Source organism: Solea senegalensis, linkage group LG7 (genome assembly GCF_019176455.1).
Source record: "Solea senegalensis isolate Sse05_10M linkage group LG7, IFAPA_SoseM_1, whole genome shotgun sequence".
NCBI classification, from domain to species: domain Eukaryota; kingdom Metazoa; phylum Chordata; class Actinopteri; order Pleuronectiformes; family Soleidae; genus Solea; species Solea senegalensis.
The window spans coordinates 22,938,007-22,961,708 of record NC_058027.1 but is presented as its reverse complement, the minus strand read 5'-3'; the positions used below and the strand labels follow the sequence as shown (position 1 = coordinate 22,961,708).

The 23,702-nt window shown below is 39.7% G+C and overlaps 1 protein-coding gene across 1 annotated transcript in view; it reads left to right on the top strand.

Annotated features, from left to right (window-relative positions):
- Positions 1 to 23,702, top strand: part of LOC122772647 (CUB and sushi domain-containing protein 1-like) — a 292,253-nt gene that overhangs the window by 113,605 nt on the left and 154,946 nt on the right. The window contains exons 7-10 of the mRNA XM_044030836.1: positions 1,352 to 1,429; positions 13,102 to 13,183; positions 15,988 to 16,112; positions 21,354 to 21,475. Of these exons, the coding sequence (XP_043886771.1) occupies positions 1,352 to 1,429; positions 13,102 to 13,183; positions 15,988 to 16,112; positions 21,354 to 21,475 (407 nt within the window). The remainder of the gene's footprint in view (positions 1 to 1,351; positions 1,430 to 13,101; positions 13,184 to 15,987; positions 16,113 to 21,353; positions 21,476 to 23,702) is intronic.

Below are 23,702 nucleotides of genomic sequence, written 5' to 3'. Positions count from 1 at the left end.
TATTAGTCGCCACACAGCGGCCCAGGTTTAATTGGCCACTTGCAGCACACAGAACAACACAGTGAGGCTGTCTGTTTTCTGTAAATGTCATTACATCAGCACTTTGACCACGTTCTGTGTGTGTGTGTGTGCGCATGTGAGTGTAAACAGAAAGAAAGAAACAGAGATCGGGAGAGAGAGAGATGTACTTTTATGCCGTGTCTGTTTTCCAGTGGACCGTCGTTTTTGTCGTAGCTGTATCCACTGCAGTGTTACCAAGGCTCAAAGAGAGGCCACACATTTTTAATGCCGCTCCTCTCTTTTGTCTCCGCTTCCTCATTCTTATGTTTCCTAATCTTTTTAAATCTTATTCTTCTCTTTCTTTTCTTTTCTGCCTCTGTCACATTTATCTTGTGATGTGGGAGCGGGCGTGTGAGGAAACTGTTTTTGATGTCGCACACACACACACACAGATGAGACACTAATAATTCATGAATTTACCTGCGCACATGATTCTCAAACTGTGGTATGTGTACCACCAGTGGTACACGAGCTTCCTCAACTTGGAGGTTAATCAGAAACGCTTTTCTACAGTATATACCAGGGTATGTGACCGAAGTGGTGCTGATGAATTATAACCAGAGTGCGTAGGAAAAAGAAACAAATAGCAACAACCACAACAAACAACAATTGATCCCTTTAAGCCTCAAAATGTTTGCTCATTTTAACCATAAAAGGCCCATAGTATAGTGTATTAACAATTTAAAAAAAAGGAAAACAAAAGGTTTTATTTATATAAACACTGTAGGTGAACACCAGATTGTGCGTGTTAAATTTGAACTTTTTACAGTGTAATGATAGTATATGTTTGAGTTTTTGTCTCAATGTCCAAAAAAAGGCCAACAAATGGAAACAGGTGTTTTTCCAACTCTCTGCTCTCTGGTGACAAAGACGCTGATTCGCCGGCTTTCTGCAACAGCTCAAGTGAAATTGAAAACCGTAATAACCACACGTTGCCTTTGACGTGCAACTTCTCAGCTTTCACAAACCGCTGGGAATTTTCCGATAGCACAAACCGTCACATAATTATGATAATGCCAGGTGCGCTTGCGCAAATGTGTCACTAGCGATACACTCGGTGTTTATAATAATTCACCTTGTCTCTCGCTCCATCTTAATCTCATTTCACTCTACCAGTATATTTGAGGAAGGAATCTGCCTCCTGTGAAAAGTCCGTAGCTGACTTTGCTCGTCCTATTTATTTTAACGTTGCAGATGATGATGTTACTTCAATATTTTGTCAGGTGGTATACAAAGTTTAAGAATCACTGGTCTAGGCTGTATAATGACATTTATTTCTTTTCTTTTACAGTCAAGAAAGCAATCGAGCTGAAGTCCAGAGGAGTGAAGATGATGCCAAGTAAAGACTCAAGTCACAAAAATGCTGTCTGTAAGTAAACTCTAATGTGTGTCTGTTTGTGGCTACTGTGACATTTCAACACCCTTTAAAAACAAAACAAAAAATAAATATTCAGTGTATATTGGAAATACAATTACTCCTGGGAATATAAAACTTCTAACCTGTACAGAGGAAAACCGACACATCATTTCACTGCCAACAAACCACAAAGCCCATAAACGTATGTGACTCGCTGCAGTTACTTTTCATTATGCAAATGGGCAAAAAAAAAAAAAGGGAAAGGCACTATTTCACTGTGTAAATGCTTCTGTCACAGTGTCGAACACGTTCTGTTGCTCAAAAATATGAAAATACAATAAAGTATACACCATAAAGATTACAGTTTAAGTCAAGGCTGAGAGAAGTGGGGGTTTTCAAGTCAATGGTTTGTGGACTTTTTCTCTTACAGGTGAAACTGTCTCAGAATCTGAAGGGTTTTTTTAACTTCTTTTTTCAAAATCAAATCAAATTCCATCATGCTTGAATTGCTTTTATTATGACAAGGCCAAAAAAATTCAATCTGAAATAAATAACAATGACCAACACTGTAAAATAGTGACATGCAGCAACACTCATGCAGCTGAGCTTTGACCCAATGAGTCTGATATGAATGTTCATCTCATTTTAATAGAAATAAAAATCAGGCACACAGTGCACCTTACCGTGCTTGTAAAAATAAAAATAAAAATAAACAATAAACTCACTGCATCTACCTGACTCACTTTCGGTTCCACTGCTATTTTCCCAGTGGACTGGATGTTTGTATTATCCGTGTCAGCTGTTTGTTATGTTTTAACATTTCAAAAGTGGAGCCTGGAGGGACAGTGTTGTGACTCTTCTTGGCCAGAGCTGGAGAAACATGTCCTCTGCGACTCATGCGAAAGCCAGTAGAGCGATTTATTAATCAATTACGGACATTTATGATCATCAATATTCAAGTGCAGTGCTTCAATTTTTGTTTATTTCTGTCTCTTTAGAGTTCCCCATCCTCCCCCATCCCCTGTTTCCTTTTCACATTTTGCAGTTTTACTTGATTAATTTCAACGCGATCACAATGGACAGTGCGATGCCTTTCTCTGTGCAATTTGTTGTATCATAACAAAGCACTCTTCGCGCACTTTCCAATCAAGAGCACAAAGCATGTCTGCGCTTCGCCGTTAAGCATCTGTGGTTTTGAGCGCCATAAATCGCTCATCCTTCCACAATGAAAGCATTGTCACTGGCAGTGCAATAAACACAATAACAACAACGATAATAATATAATAAATGACACACAATGAGAACAATAAAATCCAAATAAAAGCAATAAAATCAAAGCCATAAAATAAAAAGCAACTGCACAAATGGAATAATCGGTAAACATTGCACAGAAAACAAGAAAATTAATATGATTTGTTTAAGTGGTTGAAAGGGAACGATGTTTACAATCACAAATACTGTTTATACACAAATCAGCAGCATCAATTATCTCAGTAATGGTGGATGTGTATCGTTACTAATATTACATTTGAAATGAAAACCTTTTCTTATTGTCACATCTCAAGAAAACTGTTTAAAAATATTTGCAGAAGTCCCAAAATGATTCATAACACATCCACTCTTAATTCACTTTACTGGAGGCACCTAATATGCTAATTTGCTTGCTGTCATTCATAAGCCATATGAAGAAAAACCCTCTTCTGTGCCTGTGTTTATTTTTTCTGGGTATTTGCTCAGTTTCATCCGTGTGATATCCGATGTTTTACACCTGATGAATCACAACGGTTGAAATTCAAATACATCCGTCCTTTTTTTTTTTTAAAGTTACTTTTAAAATGAAAAAAAACTGTGTGAAGGAAGCTTCTCCAGTGGTATCCTGAGCCGCCGATCTTTCTCTGTGTATTTTATCTCAGTATTTTATGAGGTGATCCATATGGGAGGTGAAAGTGTCTCTTTCACCTGGACCTCAGGACAAATATTTCTTCGCCGTAGCAGCAGATAATGGGAATCCAATTGAGCCTAAACACTACAAAGCAATAAAACCAATGAATTTAATGATAAATACGATAAACACCCCTGCAGTGTGGGATGGTTGACATATGTCTTGGAAGCTTCGGGGGTGGGGGGGGTCTGTGCGTCTCAAACGGCATCCAGATCAAATGCAGAGGCTTTTAATTATCACAGAAGCCCAGGCTCATACCTCATCCATTCCTTAGCATCTAGCTCCATAATAAAAACCTCATCAATAATCCTGCTGATTTTCACACTCAGCCGAGCATGTACTGGTGCAATTAACACTCGTATAGTGTTTTTCTGCATATGCGTGTGGACGTGAAGACAAAATCAAATGCGCTTGTGTGCCTCCTCATGTGCTCCTGCAATTAAAATTAAAACCGCTGTGCTCTCTGTGTGTATTTGAGAGTATGCATGGATCTCTCTCCCTCTCTCTCTCTCTCTCTCTCTCTCTCTCCTTGTTTTACTTACACTGACTGTGCACACGCTCACATGTAGCACAGTCGAATACAAAGTGGTTTCCACATGAGAGTCACCTTAAGTGAGTCTGCTGTGGTGAACGAAAAACATTGTGTTCTGTACACCTCTCTTCCTCTGTATTATATATTATGGAAATAATATGGAAAACTCCGCTCAGATAATATTTATTAGACAAAAATCATAGCCACTAAAATGCTTCTTTGATTCCATTAGCTACAGCATGTACAAAGGAAACCTCAGAAATGCTCTGTTGACTCAAACTTTGAACGAGTCACCTCGGACTGTAGACTTTAAGTCTGAGCTTTTGGTTTCTGTGCAGCAATTCAATTTCAAATCACAACATATATTATCTCAAGGCACTGTGCATAGTAAGGCAGAGACCATCACATTATTATAGAGAGAGGAGAACCTCAACAGTTCAAACACTAGGCATCAGTGGAGAGAAAAACTTTCTTTTTAACAGGAAGAAAATCTCTCACAGAACCAGATTCAAAAATGTGCGGCCATCTGCCAAGACAGGTTGCGGTGAAAGAAAAAATCAGGGACAGAGGAGGGAACGAGGAAAGTGAAAGGTGACATGTTTATATATATATATCATATTATATTATATTATATTTATTACTACAATGTCATTTTATATAAGCAGCAATGTGATGTCTGGAAGCCCAGATCCTCAACAGTCCCCAAAGCTGCTTAAGCCCCGCCATGAAATCAAGACATTTTTACTAACTTATAATTAGTAGTATTAATGTTTTTTTTTTTTTTTTAAGAATTTATCCCTACTAGTCAAACTTCTGGGTCAAAACTTAGAATAGTGAGCAAGTGGGAGTGGGATCTGTGTGCTGCATGCTTAAGTCAGGTGCCAAGGCCTTGCCTGGATTGTGTGGAGAGTGGCCCACTGTTGTTGGATATGTATGACCCAGGCAGTCTCCCAGTGCGTCTGTCGTATGTGAAGAGCAAACCTTCTGGACTTGTCCATGTCTGAAAATGTTTCAATAATGTTAGACGCTTGACTCCCACTCTGTATTTAGTTAAAAAGCAAAGTCTACTGCAGCTCTGTGAGAAACTTACTGACTCATAATAATACACGTCTGCCTTGGGGAGTCTGTATTTTATCATGATGTTTAAGTACAATGATCACATATGCTCAAAAGTCTGTATCCCAGTTGTAAAATTAGAAGCTGCACTTTACAGAACCATTGTTCTGTGCACCTTTGTTATCTGTAATCATTCTGTGCAGCTAAAGAATGATGATAATGACTGTTAACTGTGTCGTCCAGGGATCCCCCTAATGTTCTTAAACTCTAGACCTAAATGAGAAATGTACTTTCTCACTGTGGGATCCTCAGTCATTAAAAACATACCAACATTTTTCATCACTGTGACCAAAATCTCGGTGCTTGAACTGAAGGTTCAGTGAGGTTACAGTTAGAGCATCAGGCTGAGAACCGAGATCATTAAAACATTAGGAAAAAGTAAAGCCGCTGACCACTTTCAGTCCCAAAACTGTCTTTGAACAATGTTTCTCCCAGCGGTAACACTGTATTATACTAGTATGGCGGGGAATGTGTCGTCTCTATGTAATATATAATCATTACAAAGAACTAGAGACTGATGATAATGACTTTTACCTGTCTTGAGAATGGAGTGCTTATGAATCATAATCTGAAAGACAGCCTGTAACAGCCTCCGGCTTATATTAAAGCACAGACTAATAGACTGACACACATGAGAATAACTTTAATTCTGCTTGAGAACAGCTTGTTTATGAATAATTCTCCAATTGACGATTGATTAAATCCTGCAGTATGTGCTACCGGTGACAAATGCACGGCACGTTGATAGACTTGAAGTTATGAGACCACACAAACTTAAAGATTTACAATTTTTAGAGCATTGCAATATGATTCAATTCTATTCATAATCCTGAACCAAAATCATATTACTGACACGTCTGCAGATACTCTTTTAGCCACTTTTTAGAAATTGTCAGTGGTTCATTACCATTATCTGGCAAAGAGCTTGGTCATGTTTAGACACTCTGGATAACCTGGGGTTAGGTTTTGGCACAAAAGAAAGAACAACGGGCTTAAAAGACACTAAATGTCCACGTAACTGCAGTAAAACATGGTGTTTTTTAGTGTCCATAACATCAGGTCTTGGACTTGGACAACTCCTGGTTACAGTTTTTGCCTTTTAGAACTATTCTACTGTGCAAAAGTATTTTATTTTTGTCAGCTTCTGTATTAGAAAATAACTAGAAAATACATACAATAAATATATTTATTTTTTGACTATATTAGTAATCAGCAAGTATTTAATATTCAAACCCTAACCATATACAACAGTGTCAGTTGACTATAAATACTATTTTATATTTTATAAATACAGTGTTATTAACTACTTACTTACTTGTAGATTGTGTCAGCATCTAGTTAGTTGACTCTCTTCTTTTTCTCTGATTAGTCACTTTACAGTTAACAGGTTCATGTCAACTATGATCAGTTCTTAGTTGATTGACTATGTGTTTATTGTGAATTAAGCATCATATTATGAATAAGTTGACAGTTAGTTGCTTATCTATCGTGTAGTTGACAATCAACAGACTGTTAGCACGGATAACCTCACTTTAAATATGTGTCAGTACCATGTAATTAGAGTGAAAAACAGTAGATATAAATATGTTTCTACTGATTATCTGTTGACATGTTGCTGAATACCTGTTGATTACTTAAAGAGTCGACAATGGACTATTCAAATAAAGTGACACCAACAAATCTAATAATAATAATAAGAAATGCTTTTACAGGCTTAAGTATCTCCCCTTTTGCTTGAACGATAACAAGACCCTGACCTTTCTTAAAACTAATGTCACTGGTAACACATGTACTGTATTTATCTGCCATTTTATGTTGAAAATGCCTGCTGTGAGAAATGTCGACATGCTCGACCTTTACTTACACAAGTTACTGTATGTGAGTTTGAACCCAATGGACACTTACTAATACATAAGACCAACTTTCATTTACATCATTCCATTCGAAATAGCATCATTTTGCATCTGGCCACTCTTAAATGTGGTAACCTAAGACTTTTGCATCGTGTTTTATGTAACGTCAGTGTTTACATGACACGTCTGACACAAAATATGGCCAAACTTTAATGTTTCTGTGCAGAAAAAGTCAAAGGCCAACATTATTTTGGATGCTAAGTCTGGAATCCCATCCTGTAGTCGTGGTCTTTGTTTAACAGTAGCATTAGCTTTCTGCTTAGGATGTGTCATAATTACAGAGAGGCTGCCAGATTGTGATTAAGGACTTGTACTCTCTGGACAATGACTTACAATTGTAATGAATCATCATTGTTGAAAGTGGGATTTATATAATCAGTGACTTTAGCAGGCAAGGTGGTGCTAGCCTGCAAAAAAAATGAAAGTGATGCAGCCACTTTAAAGTGGCTCAGTAGCATGGCTTAACAGTTTTCATGGGGAAAAACCTCACAGTAATGCATGGTCTATAGTCATCAGGATAATAAAATAAACATATACACTATTTCCTCACTCTTGGCTCAAGCCATTTGGGTTTCAGCTGGAACAGAACAGTGCTGGGCTGCTTGGCTTCCGCGGGCGTTAGCTCTTGGTGTGATTGACCTGTGAAACACGAGCAGCAGAGGAAAGAAAAGAGGGCAGAGTGGATAAGAGGCAGCGAGGAGAGCGGAACAGAGCACATCAACAAACTGCACTTCACACATTCCTCTCCTCGTGTAGCAGGTGTCTGAAGAGCACCTCAAACCCTCTCACCTGAAACACACATCAACTGATTACACACACACACTCTCACACATACACTCACACATCTGTGCAGCTGTTCTTGCACTGACTTCCATTCATCTTGGCAGCTCAACCCTTTAACGCTTTCTCAACTTTGTTCAAAGTTCAAATTTAACACACAAAAGCTGGTGTTCATGTACAAATACAATGTTTTTTTATACATAAAACAATATTTTAATATGCAGTAAATTGTAAACAACTGCCAGTTATAGAAAGTTATTCTGAAAAATGGGCAAAAACACTTACTCACAGGATCATTTCTGGTCCTTTTGTGGTTAAAATAAGCAAAAAAAGAAGTGTGAAACAAATGCTTTCAGTAACCCTTACCTTAACTCTTGCCCTAAAAACCTGACCAGCTCCTCAGAATTGAGGTTCTGCCTCATTAGGACCAGGTTTTTGGTCTCCATGAGGACTATTGGTCAATGAAAAGGTCAGCAGAAAACGTCCTAAAGAGGTAACAAATACACAGTACACACACAGTTTCATGAAATTGCCATAGTTCACGGTAACTGCTCTGCAGGTGACAGGTCTGAATTTGCAATTATGCCCCGTCTACACACACACACACACACACACACACACACACACACACATACACACACACACACCCTGTCTTTCTCTCTCACTGATCCTCCTTCTTATTGTCTCACTGAACACTGTTTTTCTTTTAATTTGTTTGTGTGTTTTTTTAAACGATGAATCTGCCAACTGTTCTAGAAAAAAAACAACAACAACAAAAAAAACAACAACAAACTTTTGTTGCTGTGTGGCTTTGCATTCTAAATGCAAATGTCCTCTCTGACCATCCGTCTTTATGTTGCTCTGTGAGCCAGTGATTTGCCACTTTTCTCCATTTCCCTGGGCCAGTGGTTTGTAACTCGTTCTCCTGGGAACTTCAGTCAATGACTGTTTCTTACTAGAAAAAAAAGAAAGAAAAAGAAAGGCTGAAAGAGAGAGAGAGAGAGAGAGAGAGAGAGAGAGGGACAAAAATCTGATCCCATCTGACATCGTTTTGTGAGATTCACCTCATTTTTAATTCTCAGATATTTACAAGATGTCATAGTAACTCAGGTTAAAGTAAATTAAATTCAATATTTGAAGATAAAATGAATTTCCAATTATATTAAATTGATTTCAAGTGTGTAAATCACATTTATGTCACATCCTCCTCCTGGCCACAACTAATAGTGTATATGATAAATGTCTGTCTGTGAAAATGAAGAGGTGTCACCTCTAATCTGGCTGTTTAGAGGGCTAATCTAATGGCGAAGGCAGCAGCCACATAATCTCCTCACGCTTGTTAGCACGATGACGTCTAGTACTGACTTTTATAAAAGCATAAATCCTATAAAAAAAAAAAAAAACTAATACTAAAGCAACTGGTGTCAGTGTCTGACTGAATAATCCAGAAATCCTGCAAAGCAAGACTGAAGAAACATTTGCAGGAAATCTGATGTAATTACTTGTCAGAGTGTTATTTATTTTATTTTTTATTTTAAATCTCTATGGTAAAAACATTATTTCCGCCTCATTAACTCTTCTCACGTGTTGACTTTCATTTCCACCAGTCATTTCAGTTTTATATGTTTACTCCCTGAGGGTTTTATTTAATCTTCTTGGGTTTTTTTAAGGTTTTTTTTTTTACATGTTTTGGTTTGCTTGTAACCATGATATATTAATGGGATTATCTAAATACCTATTACAGGAATATATGCCTGATGTGTGTTTGAGTTTCATTAGATTAGATTTTAAATTTTAAGTAACAAACAAATAAAGTCATAATCTTTCGAGAATAAAGTCGGAATCCTTCAAGAATAAAGTTGTAGTCTTTCAAGAATAAAGTTGTGATCTTTTGAGAATAAAGTCGTTATTTTCTGAGAATAACATTATAATATTATGAGAATAATCTGATGAGAATAAAGTCAGAATTATTATTCAAGCAAAATCTCAGATGATCAGATTGGACCGCAGAGCATTTGTGAAGTTATATTTTGGTTTGGGCTTTACAAATAAAGAAACACTTAATATTTGTGTCACATCAGCACCACATTATCATCAGCATCAGGACTTTCAGGATCAGGATTGTGAACGAAACTGAGTCTGTTTGGAAGAAAGAATCACACACACTTGGAGGAAATCATCTCTTGTGGAGGAGGAAATGGCTGGTCGGGGTCGACTGCTGATTACATCTGTGTTCTGTTGCTGTTTAATAATAAAAACAATACATTTAACTAAATCATTCTAAAAAATGATTATAATATTACAACTTTATTCTCTTAAGTTTTTTTTTTTTCCTTTTTCCCAGTTTGGCCTTAATGCTCCGTCGTAGAAATCAGAAAATGAAGTGATCAATTAATAATCGATTTATCTGTTAATGAGTGCATAGTGAATGTTGACTCTATAGAAGGCAGCTCATGTGGAGTACAGTTTAATCCATAAATCAGAAAAAGAAAATTACAATTACACTGTACAAATTTCCCTAAAAAGTTGTTGTTTTTAAGATGAAAGCTTTTCTGGAAACACTTTGATGATATGGAAATGACATTGTGCATCATACGCTTGTGTTTAAATGTTGAATGGTCTTTTAAGTGCAAATATGGGATTAAGTCAGCTTGGGGGATTTTTTTTGACATCATCAGCCCACCAGTGATATTTGGCAGCGTGTTTCTTATAACAATCTCATGTTGTTTGCATGAGTTGGATGTGTTTCAGTGATCTAAACCGTCATATGCTTTGCCAATGAAAACCATTTGAACAGCACATAGAGAGAAAGGGAACGAGGAAGCAGAACAGAGGAAGTGTGTTTTACCGTGTGTTTGTGTGCCGCTTTCTGGACAGGACATCAAAAAAAACATGGCAAAGCAGAGCGGACAGCTGCTTCTGTTTGCATCGTATCTCACACAAACATGCCGCGTCCGCACATACAGCACTCACACACTCGCGAAGAACGCAGTCATACAAATGTGGCAAATCCTGCGTACACTTGGACGCAGGGAACTTTGTAAACTGCTGCTAATGCACGTAAGAGAGGACACGTCCCATGTCCTTCACCCTTTAACACAGCGACACCTTTGCGCATGCGCACTTTGCATTACCGTAATTATCGGACGGTTTATGCTATCGGAAGTTGCACGTCAAAGCCGACGTGTGGTTATTACGGTAATTTCACTCGCGCTGTTGCAGGAAGCCGGCGAATCAGCGTCTTTGTCACCAGAGAGGAGAAAGTTGGAAAAACACCTGTACTTAGTTTCCTTTTTTTGGCCTGTTTTTGGACATTGAGACAAAAACTCAAACACGAACTATTATTATACTGTATAAATTTAACACTCAAAATCTGGTGTTCGTGTTCACCTACAGTGTTTTTCTTCATTTTAAGCTGTTAATACGTTACTTTAACATGCAGTAAAATGGGAATAACTGCCCGATAATGAAAGTTATTCTGGAAAAATGAGCAAAAGCACTTTTGAGGCTTAGGTGTTAAAGGGTTAAGAACCTAAAGTTTTAATGCCAAACTGAAGAAACATTTGTTTTTAATCTTTGGAGAATAAAGTGATAATATTATTATTGAAGCAAAGATTGATGCTGATGATCAGCTGCAACCTGCGTCAAGATGAGGACCGCCAAGCTTTTTGTGAAGTTAGGGCTTCACTCACCTAGGGTGAGCGAGCTAAGAATACACAATGACAGAGAGTGAAAGAGGGAGTGAGAGCAAGGGCAGATTGGGAAGATGAGAGAGGAGTAAAAAACACAGAGGGGCATTACGTGGTCAGATGTTGCATTTTCTCCAGGTCAGATGTGTTAACTGAGCAGGAATCTCTCTCTTTCCTTTTTTTATTTGTCTCTGTGCTGTTTTAGTACTTTTCAACCCCCTCATTTTCTTCATTTTATTCCTCCCATTTCTTTCCCTTTACATTATTCATCCGCAGACTTCCATTATGATGGACGTAGCCTGCACCCTGTCATTTGTCGGGTCTCATTTACATTTACATTATGTTTCAGGTATGCAGCGGAGGCTTCCAGAGAGAGAGTGAAGTCTATAAAAACCAATGCAAGATCCACAACATGAGCTGGACAAAAAAAAAAAAATCAAGTCTCAAGTGTTTTGCTTCAGTGCTGCTTTTTTTGTTTTAGTAGCAGAACAGATCATGCAGATAGATGAGAAAACATGAGGGAATGAAAGATTGAAATGTGAAAGCCGGTTCTCTTCACGATAGCTCTGCAGGTGTTGGCTTTTATTTCCAGCACAACAGTTGTTCCAACATTTTATTTTAATGAAAAACAGCAACCTTCTTCTCTTTTTTTTTTTTACAATTTCCTCAAAGATTTTATTTAATTTTGCTTGTAAGCCTCTTGTGACCATGATGTTATTCAGGCCGCCTGGATTTATTTCGATTTTACGTCCTTTTTCCAAGATAACTTTCACTTTCGATATCTGGCGGTTATTTAACTGTTAAGGAATCACAATAGTGAGAAGCCGGTGAATCTTGTCTGTGATTGGACCGTTGTTCCACGGACGTCCTGAGGGCTACCATAATGACAAGTATATGGGCGTAAAGCTCTATTTCATTGCTTTCTGGTATCCATCTTCTACACCGTTATCCTCCACGTGAGGGCCGCGCAAGGTGCCAATCTCCGTTGACATAGGGTAAAAGGCGGGGTCATAGCATGCCCTCACTTTTACCACCTGATAACTGACATGAACATCTTTCAGGCTGGTTGTCTGGTGGCTTAACCCTTGTGAAAGAAATAGGAGTAGAAATATGTTTTCTTGCAGTGATGACTCACAATGTCTGCACTTCATAATCATAAGGCCAGGATGTTTATTTAGTTTCCAGCGCTTTTTAAATAGCTCTTATAAATGGTTGAGATTCGTCTAGATTGGGCTTAGATGATGACATTGATAATGAAACAATTCAGCCAACAACAGAGCTTTGAAAAATAAACACTGGAGGAAAAGCTTCTTTTGAATTGTGGTTGGGGTCTTAGGGTTTATTTAGGGTCAAAATAGCTGCACAAACCTGTTTGTGTGTGTGCGTAGAAAAGTTTTTAAAACTAGATTTTAAAACTCAAACACTGAGCGAATGCCTCCGTTGTGGGTTATTGCTCATATGTCCAGTTACCCTATCAGTAATTAACCACTTAGCTTTCCTCTCATATAAGCTAAAAAACTTGAAATGTCACCGTCACAACAGTGATTTTTCTCCGTCATGCTCATTTTACCATAAAAGTGGTATGAGGACAAGTTGTCAGCTTCGTGTGATGAGTGATGATGTCATTAACAGTAACAAGATGCGAATTGCTACCTCAAAAAAAAAGCCAAACACTGATTGCTAAACTTGTTTTGTTTTTTTTTTATCACCAGTGAGTCAGAGTGGCCTCGCTGGAGACGTTTGTCCAGATCCTGGAGTTCCAGAAAATGGCAAGAGGATGGGTTCCACCTTCCAGTAAGTTCACTTCCTCTGAGCCAAAACATCCACAAGGACCTTTTTTTGACATTCTCAGAAAACAGACGGCTGCTCCTAACTTATTTTCCCTGCAATAGGTTACATTTGCAAACTTGGCAGAAGTCATCAAATCGTGTCGAGGCTTTTTGTTGCTCAACTTGTGCTTGGTTTGTGTTTGGTTTTGTCAGCACATTGCGTACATTTGAGAGTCGGAAGGATGAAGAGGACTCCCAGTGGGCTGGGATTTTTTTAGTTCATTTTATTTTATCACATTTCTGGCAGGACTGATTACTGACAGTTGAGTGGAAATATTGTGCTGCGCCGTGGGCCAAACAGAGTCACAAAGTATGAGAAAACAAACATATACTGTGTTTGTGCAACAGGCGCAAGCGTGTGCTTGTGCTCGAAACACCAACAGGGAACGCCGAGCACCTGATGTGTCAGCAAACATAATTTCCATTGATTTTATATCAAACCCTGCAGTTGGATCAACTGGAGTGATTGTGATTGGTTATTTTGCTGTCAATCCCTGGCTTCAAACCATAACCACTAATCCATGCTGGACGCTTCAGTGCAGCGTTTACCAAACTCCTCCTGAGCCTGTAGAGCCTGATCCTCTCAATAATCTAGTGCCATTTATTATTACATTCGTTGAGTTTCATCAGTTCCACTTTTGACCTCCAATCATACATTTTATTTATGTCTTGTGGACACACAGTTGCTTCGGTGCCGTCTGATTTTCGGCACCGCAGACCTGTGTTTTCTGTGTCGCTTGTTGCCGTTAAAGGTGCTGAAACTGCTTCCACAAAGCCTGTTGGGCACCCATTTGTGTAGGCTGTGATCTTTGCAAATGGTTTATTTTCGGGTGCTGCCGTCATGCACCGCTGTGAAACTTTCATGAATGGCCCTGCCTCTGACACTGTGAGCAGCCAGCAGCCCTACAGTGCAGAGAAAGGCAGCTCAGCGTCTCCATTTGATCACATAGGCGTGTCATTATGTGCCGCAGTGACCCAAGCTGGCGACGGTGAGTAATGGGGCAAAAGAAAACTCATAATAAACAAGCATTTTTTTATCAAAATGTGTAGGTAAAAAGTACAGGCATGTCAGAACAGCTGCTAATGAGACTGTCCCTGTCCGTCCATCCCTTTTTTTGAGGTTACAGACATTGTGAGGTCAGCGCTCAGCTCGGATTATGAATTATTCAAAACACTGAAATGTGTTTTAGTTGCCTCTCACTCACTCTTCGGTACAGTACATCAAGCTAAGAATAAGTGCCAGTTTGCCTCTGTTTTGTTCCCTGAAATTGGCCAAAGCTCTCTCTTGTCATTTTCACGGAGATTGAAGTGTTTTGTGTTATGTTATGTATTATCATAGACAATCTGGCCTTAACCGTTGAAGCATCTTATGCAACTCAGTTGTAACAAACACAGAAACTCATATAGTTTACTGTATTTGAACTTTTAAAAGCAGTGAACTATTTCCCCAACACCTGCCCAAATTGCAACAGATATTACTGTCTTTGCTGATATGAGCAGATCGGCAAACTTTATCCAGCCGTTATGGGTCATTTACATTTAAAGACATTTTAATCATCACATATATCATCATCTCTTTTGTCCTTTTTGTCCTGACACCATGTTAGAGTTACGCTAACACAGAGAAAATACCACAAAAGTTATGGACATGGGGATGTTTTTCAATGATTCTCTCCATGATGTCTGTGATCTAAACAGATGAAAATGAAATCAGGAGTGAGCAATTACTCTAATCTAGAGTTAGAGTCAGTCCCGACTGTATGTTTGACTCGTTATTGTGAGGAAAATCAAGAGCTTTTTTATTTTCATCTTTTAAAGTATGATCTTTTTTAAATTTCTCGCTCGTGGTGTTATTGTAAACGATAACATTACATTAACGAATAATCCAAACTCTGCAGGACCATCAGCGGAGCTGTCTAAATTAGTGAACGGTCATTACCTCTGCGTGTGTGTTAGTGTGCGCACATTATGTGCTGTATGTTGGCATGGATGTGGTTTGCGGTGGGGGGTTCAGGTTTCTATCTAATTACCATTAAGTACTGAGAAGCAAGAGCTGGAACAGAGTTGCAGTGTGTTGGGGAGGAAACGTAGCTGCAGAGAAAACTCAGCAGAATGTGCAAGATGGCCGTAACTGTGTATTTGTCACAGTAGTTTTGATCCGCAGAGAACAGTTGTGACGGAAAGAATAGAGAGCTATGCAATAACAGCATAGCTCTCTTCCCTGTATTTGTAGATTTCACAGCGCGTGTCTGGATCCAGTGTCATCGGCGTCACCGGAAATAGAGCGGCAGAGAGCGTAAAACGAATGAGCCAACTCTCCGTGACAGAGGCACTAACAGGGAAATTTGGCGTGGCTGTACAACTCTACAGTGTTGGACAACAGGGCGGAGCTGCTGAGCATCCAGTACCCTGCGTAGCGAATGTTTGGCCAGGTGGTCGACTGTGGTGTGTCTCAGCGGGGAGGAGATATTAAGCTGTACAGACAAAACCCCATGCAGACTTTCCATTTAGACAGCTGAATGTCCCTCACACTATATAAGACAGTGGGGTGCTGCGGAGAATGAGAAAACAAGAGTGATCACAACAGATGACGGGAGGACAGGGAGCGAAAGAAATGACATGAGGGCAAAGAGGAATTACAGATCCTCGTGGAAAGGATGATGTCTAAAATACACTATATACAACATTTAAAAAAAGTACTTTTTATTTTTAGTTCTTGTTATTGTTTTTTTTAACCAGTGTCATTCCTGTTGTATCTCCTATAACCAGAGTTGGCTCCAGCGTTCAGTTCAGCTGCGACGACAGCTATGTACTGCAAGGATCTAAAAGTATCACCTGCCAGCGAGTCACTGACACACTGGCAGCCTGGAGCGACCACAGACCCATCTGTAGAAGTAAGTTTTCACCCCTCATTTCTTCCACTGAAAGTGAATTTAGCTCTTGAGGTGTGGACGCGTCGGAGCCACAGTGACACTTTTACACAACGTTGTCACGGGACACGTCACACAAAGAACATTCTCCGCTTTTTTTATTATTTGAAATTCAGTGTCTGACATGTTTATTTTAGCTTTATGGATCAATTATACCATAATAACCTTTGGGGATAATGTAATTCTAACTTACTGTAGTCTCTTGCCTTGGGGCAATCTGGCCAATTACAAGAGATTTTGACCAATCAGAGGGCAGGTCAGAGAGAGAAGGGACTCCTATTGGCTGTTCTACTGAGCAGCATGTGTACAAAATGTAGTTAATGTTCTCAAAATGCAAAATAAATGAATCAGATGAAAGTACCAATCGCAGATTTTCCGTGTTTTCACTGACAAATAATTGTCAGTGAGGGTTACATCATTTTCCCGGCCTGACATTGTCCTGCTGAAATAGTTGTGGAGTCTCTGGTACAGTATGTCTTCTTAATGAGGACAAATGTCTCTCCAAAATTCTAAAAATAAGCCTCTGCATCAATGGTGCTTTCACATAATACGTAGGTCACCCATGCAGGGGGCACTAATGCACCTCCAAAACACCACACATGCTGTTTTATTTGACCTTTCCTTGATGACAGGCTGGATGATACTGAAGTCAATAATCTAAAACTAAAGCTGAAACTTGGACTCATGTTTTCCACTGTCTTTCAGTTTAGACCCAGAGAACCCGGCAACATTTCACCACCAAAATTTGACATATGGCTTCCTCTTTGAATAATACAGTTCCACGTTGCATTTCTTGATGCAGCAGCAGACTGTGGTTATGTCATCACAGTAGCACAGTCGACAATTTCTCATTAAAATACCTCCTTGGGGCTTGATGTTCACGCATATTCAGCAGCAATTCCTGCCTTTGGCCTTTTACGCACCAAGATTTCCCCTGACTTACTAAATCCTTTAACAATATTACGTACTCTAGGTGGTGGCAGACCGAAATTGTTTGCAGTCAGAAACTTTATCTTTCCAATTTTGTGCCAAAGTTTTGGCACAAAATGTTGATCTTTAACAAGCAGGTATATGTTATTGATTATTGTGATCGAAGTATATGTTATCAAAAGAGGCTGATGTTTAGTAATAATATCAGTGTAGCAAAGAGACAATTAACTGACACAGATGATGCCGTAAAACCCCTGGAGATGAGTTTTCAGCATGACAAAGCAAAGATCTGTGAAACGTGTCACATCGCTGACTGACTTGCTTATTTGGGAGTCAATGATCTGCCCTCGCCTGAGATCCCTGGGCTGAAACTCTGAAGGCGAAAACATGTTCACCTTCAGCCGTTACTCTCATTACCCTGGACACGCTGACTGAGATGGTGACAAGGTTACTTACCGTCTGAGCTCTTGCAGCAAGGCGTGGTCTGCTCACGCTAGAAGATGATAGAGTAGAGTATATACCATGCAGAACATCTCAGTAAACTATGCACTAATACAGTGTTTCAACACCTGAAGGCCCTGGTATACTTCTGCAAAATGCGTCAACACGCAGGCTGCAGCTTAAAACTTAACCTCTGCCCCCACGGTGAGGCGCAGTACTAAGCCCCGCTCACCAAGCAGAAAAAAGCATTTCGACAACAGAAGTAGTAGTCGCCAAGGACGGTCATCCAAGCCTCGATCTGGCAACCCACAAACTCCCTTTTTGTGCAAAAGCCAGTGAAAAATAAACAATACAAGTTGCCTTGTGAATTTATTGCAGCCCTGATCCCATTTTGTAGAGCGTCACATGTAAACACATTATATCAGAGAGGTGTTTTTCAAGTGGTAGGTGGTTATGTAAAATCTCTGGTGTGAGTAGACGCACAGGCTCCACGGTATCATGGAAACACAATAAATAACATTGCTGGGTTTTTTTTGTTTTTTTATGAAATCACTTTTCACTTTTCATTCATTTTATTTCTGCCTGGCTGAGTGACTGAATAAATAAGTGTATGAGTGGCAGAGTAATGATGCAGGGCCTCTCACTGCCCACATGTTTACTGACAATACACTGTTGGTTTTATTGCTCCTCAATGGAAAGACAGACAGCTGCAATACACACACACACACACACACACACAGCAAGTGTCCAGAGGACAATGTTGCACATGTCCTAGCTGCAGGAGTGTTCGCCTTGAACTGTGTGTGTGTGTGTGTGTTTGACAGACAGGCTGTCCCTGTGGTCAGACACATACTGTAGGCTCCCTGTCACATTGTATTATAGCTTACGCGTGTGTGTCTGGATGTGACTGCGGGGACCTGCTTGACTTCACAACACCGGCTACTGGTGTCAGAGGACGGAGGCAGTGGAGATGGAGAGACCGTGAAGGAAGCAGATGAAGGAGAAGTGTGGACATTATTTTCACAATTAGCTCATTTGAGGAGCGGTGTGTGGAGGAGAGTGCCGATGACAGAAGGCCGAATCAGCACCCACAGAGTCAGAGGCGTGCGGTGCAGGACGACACGGCATCACCTGCACCTGCACCTGCACCTGCAGATGCTTGTGCCCTCAACAGGAGGTGCTACACAGTGTTTGTTGCATATATAGGTTCATAAATGGTTAAATATATGTATTTTATGTAACAACCATAACATTTGAGGTCAGGTGAGGTTATTATGAAAGGGAACTTTCATAATCACATTAATCCTGGTAATCCTGGAGCATTCAATTTGAAACACACACACACCAAACAAAACAAAACAGTGTTCACTGTATTTTTGCATCATAAAGGAGATTATGTAATTGTTCATCTGGACTGAAGGATGGCCTGCAAATAAGCACCAGATTACAACGTGCAGAGTTTTACATGAAATATAAAGTGGACAAAATCATTTATAACAGATATCAGAACATTTCTGGTCATTTTAACATCTTGAGATAACATTGTTTTGGGTGGTGGTGGGATGATAATTCATGACACAACGTTGTGCAACATTGGCAACGGGAATGTGTTTTGATGTGTGTCTCTTCATATTTACCATGTGAAGGTGAGGGAAAGAAAGGATGAAAACTCGGGGAAGAGATGAAAAGAGAACCGGGATCAATAGGCTCTTAGACACAATAGGTATAGGCAGCAAATGCCTATACGATCGCCCTGTTGTGTGATGTGATGCGATGTGATTATCCTCCTGGGATTCAAACCCACAAGCCTCTCTCATTCCCTCCTGAGACCGAGCTGTTAATTAGAAGCAGGTCTCCAGGATGAATCTCCATGAATGTGTTACTGTGTCCGTGTGTGTGTACCTGCATGTGTGTGTGTGTGTGTGTCACAGTGTGTTTTCGCTCTCATTTCTAATTAACAGGCAGATCAGTCATCTCAGATCCTCTTTCTCTTGTGGTATTTTCTGTGTCTTCTTGCCTCCTGCCCTTCATCCTTCACTTTCCTTTCTTTCACATTATCTTTCTCCCTCCACTCTCTCCCCCTCTCTCTCTCTTTCTCTGTATCTATGTGACCTTTCTTTTTCATGTTTCTCCACATGGTTTCACATCCTGCCCCACATTCACAAAGATCTATATAATTTCCCTTCCTCCTATTCAGTTTTTAACCTCCCACCCTTTCTAATGGTCTGTTTGTTGTGGTGTGCTTTGGCGTTCTTTGCCTGTAATGGTTGGTGATCTCCTCCAGCTAAATTATTATGATGGCTAAAGGGCAAATGGTATGATCAGGAAACATTTCCCCCACAGTGTGACAGTGCCTGTTGCCCAAAACTGACTGAAAATGTCAAGTATGTCCTTTAATAGAACTGTGCTCAAGAGAGGGAGCGGAACTTTTGACTTAATACACTTTTTATTTTTTTCCCGATTACCCCTTTAAGGCAATACTTTCTGACTTTATGAGGTACTGAAGGCAAGAAATATAACCTTGAGTATCACACTAGACAAAAATCAATATGGATAAAACTGAGCTCTAGGAAGAATAAAATGAAAAATGCCGTTATTAACCGAGATCTGCAAGCTCTTTGAGTTTTAGCTGCAGTTTTTTTTTGGAAACATGCTATTTTAAAAGTGTCTATTGTTTTGGCAATTACTAGCCATGACTGTGTGTGAGTTGGTCAATTTGTTGGTCTGTTGATCCACAGCTAATAAACCCAAAAGGCATTTGGACGAGTCTTACTGGCGCTCTTATTTTGTAGTTCTGCTGATAATTATACAGTGCTTTCATTCATGATGCCATTTTACAAACCAATTTCACAAGTTCCACAGGCCTTAATGACCATATATGTCATTTGTTCATCCCCTTAGATATAAACTGTACTTTGTTGATGACTGTGATTATCTGAAAATTGGACTCCAGGAAATGACTCATGCTGAGCTCTCTGAACCCTTTTTTTTTTGTATTTTTTGACCCTATTTTCCATGGTTTCACTTTGTAGTGCTTTACTTCCTGCCCTAATGTGTCTTCAATTATCGTTTCTCATTTTGTGTGTGTGTCTTCTGTGTGCTCACAGTCGTCTGTTTGCCTTTCTACATTATACAGTATTTCTGTTTGTCTCACTGCATGATACTGGCTGACCCATGTAAAAATGATTCATATGACATGTCAAGCACACAATATAACTTTACTACATTGTTGGAGCTGAGAGGGAACTCCTTCTTATGAAGATCCTACTAACTAAAAGTGTCAGTGTGCTCTTTAGCAAAGTTGTGATGGATTAATTACGTGTTTTATTGGTATTTTGCTGATCTGAATGACCAGGGTGAATGTAACATCAACTACATACATCAGTGTTTTCATTTGCAGGACTGAACCTCCATGAAGATTGACAAAGTTGAAGATTCACTTTATCAATTATCATAATTCTAAAAAAAAAGTACTGGAACGTTCATTTGATTAGCTTTAATGCTAGATAGAGTGAAGTTTAAGCTCAAATGTGAAAGGAAGGAAAGTAGTGGAAGAGGGGATCGGATTGATTTGATTGCAGAATAATTTAAAATAGCCAAACTGCCCAATTTCCATGTCCACTAACCATAGTTTTGGTTGTAGTGTCTGATCGTTAAATCCTTTATTCTAAGAGGAATCTACTTTTTTTCTGTCACTACCACACCCTCTTTTTTGTCTTCCATAGGTACGTAGTCGTATGCAATCTGCAAGTATAATTTTGATGCCTCCATAAATCGTGTTTTAAACCTCTTTTGTCGCCGTGTTTCTCTTGTTCTCTCTCTCCTGCTTTGTAGCTCGCACCTGTGGCAGTAACCTAAGGGGGCCCAAAGGGGTCATAACTTCTCCTAACTACCCTGTTCAGTATGAGAACAACGCGCACTGTGTGTGGGTCATCACTGCAATGGACTCTGGGAAGGTGAGCTCATTCATTTTATTATTTATTTTTTTGCTATTCCCCCTGCTGCTCCCGCCTGACACGGTGGAAATAAAACTTCTGTACCTAAAAAGCAGAATGCATTCACAGCTGTCCTGTAGGAAACAGAGATCTAAAAAAAAAAAGGCTGCAGACAAATACAAATATTGTAAACAAGACCAACATCGCGGGTTCACAGTTGACACACAGTTGGTTTTATTTGCTGAGTCATTGTATTGGAGATATGACAAATACACCTGCACTCTCTTTGTCACAATGTCTTTCATTCGCTTCTTCACGTCTCGCCAAATACAGTACACATGTTCTACCGGCCAGTTTATTTGACATTGAAGCAGATGAGGTCTGCTGTTTGTATGTTCTCCCTGTGTGTGTGTGTGTGTGTGTGTGTGTGTGTGTGTGTGTGTGTGTGCATGTGCATATGAGGGTTTTCTCTGGGTTCTCCGGTTTCCTCCCACAGTCCAAAAACATGCAGATTTGGTGATGAGGCAAACTGGACACTCCAAATTGACCGTAGGTGTGAGAGTGGATGGTTGTTTGTCTCTATATGTGGCCCTGTGATGGACTGGCAACCTGTCCAGCGTGAACCCCGCCTTTTGCCCTACGTCAGCTGACCCTCATGTGGAGGATAAAGCGGTAGAAGATGACTTGGATGGATGGGTGGGTAGAGATCTGCTGTAATGGAAAATTGAAGGAATAAAGTGAAACTAAAATAACATGGTTTACCAGCACCATCTGTATAGGACTCTAGGATGCATCAGACATCAAATAAGACTAGGATGAATTGAAGAATCCTCAGTGTCCACTGTAGCAATAACAGCCAGTATGGAAATGTGGTGGAGGAAGTGTTTTGGTTTTGTTTTAACATATGCAGATTAGAGTTAATTGGTTAATTGCAAACACCACTGACCGTATAGGTGTAAATGTGAATGTAAGTGGCTCTGTCTCTTACTAAGTGTCAGCTGGGATTGACTCCAGTTTCCCCTGCAACCCTCAAAACAAAGTGGATGGATGGATGGATTCAGAGTTCAAAAAACTTTATCTGTCTCCAGGGGGCAACACAAGATGGATAGATGGATGAAAAAATAACATTACGACTCAACCGGGATTGTTCAGGTTCTGAATAAATAAAAATGTGATTTCATTGAGCCTGACAAAAAAAATCCTTGACTCTTCAGCAATGTTTGGATAAGAAATGAAAGAGCTATTGGTGGAAATGCAACAGATATATCACTAAAAGAGCCACTTCCTTCCCCCCACTCACACGGCACAGAACTTAATAGTAATGACCACATATTGAAAGGGCATACCGCACTAGATTCATTAATTAGAAAAGAGATGTTCTAAAACTTTTGAGTGACTTCTGTCTCTCGTCTCTGCTTCCAAATCCCTTCCTCTGCCACTTTACTCTGTGCCTCTCCCTTTTCTGTCCTCCTTACCCCCCACTTGAGTCTCAGTATCTTCTAAAAGCTCCGTTCTCTATTTCCGGCTCCTCTCTCGTTGCCTCTCCATTCATCTACTCTGCTCTGCATCTACTTTGTCCTTCTATCATCTTCTGTTCTCTCCGTTCACTTTGATTCGTCTAAGATGTTAAGTCAGAGAAATGGTGAGAGTAGACGGTGAGAGCGAGGCGAGAACAAAAAGAGGCTATTGAAAAGGACAGCAAAAAAGTATGGATGAGAAAATGGGGCTGAATATTTGGCTCGCTACTTCAAATTTAAAAAGCAGGCACCAGGAAGAGTGTAAAAGACTGAATGTCCAAGCAGGTACTTAACATGTGGCACTGAAATAGCACAGAAAATATAGGGAAGACAAGGAGAGAGTTTGTTTTTTCTTTCTTTGCTGTTGACTCTTTTGACCTTTAAGTAAAGGGAACATAACTTAACAGTTTGTGTCGAGCTCTGCCAGCATAGCAAACACTGTCTGTGTGTAGACGTATTTAATTTAGTCTGATGACATGGCTGCTGTTCCACGATAACAAATGCTCTTCGTATTATTAGTCATCTCGCTCGGTGTCAGGTGACAGATGGAAAGCCGTCCTTAGGTTGTCTGCTTGACTGTTGCTCAGGGATTGAAATAAAGAATGTGTGTGTGTGTGTGTGTGCCTGTGTGTGTGTGTGTGTGTGTGTGTGTGCGTGTTAAAAATGCTCTAGGTTTGAGAGCACTTTAAGAACGTGCTCTAATGACAGATTATCACCTACTACAGCTGCTG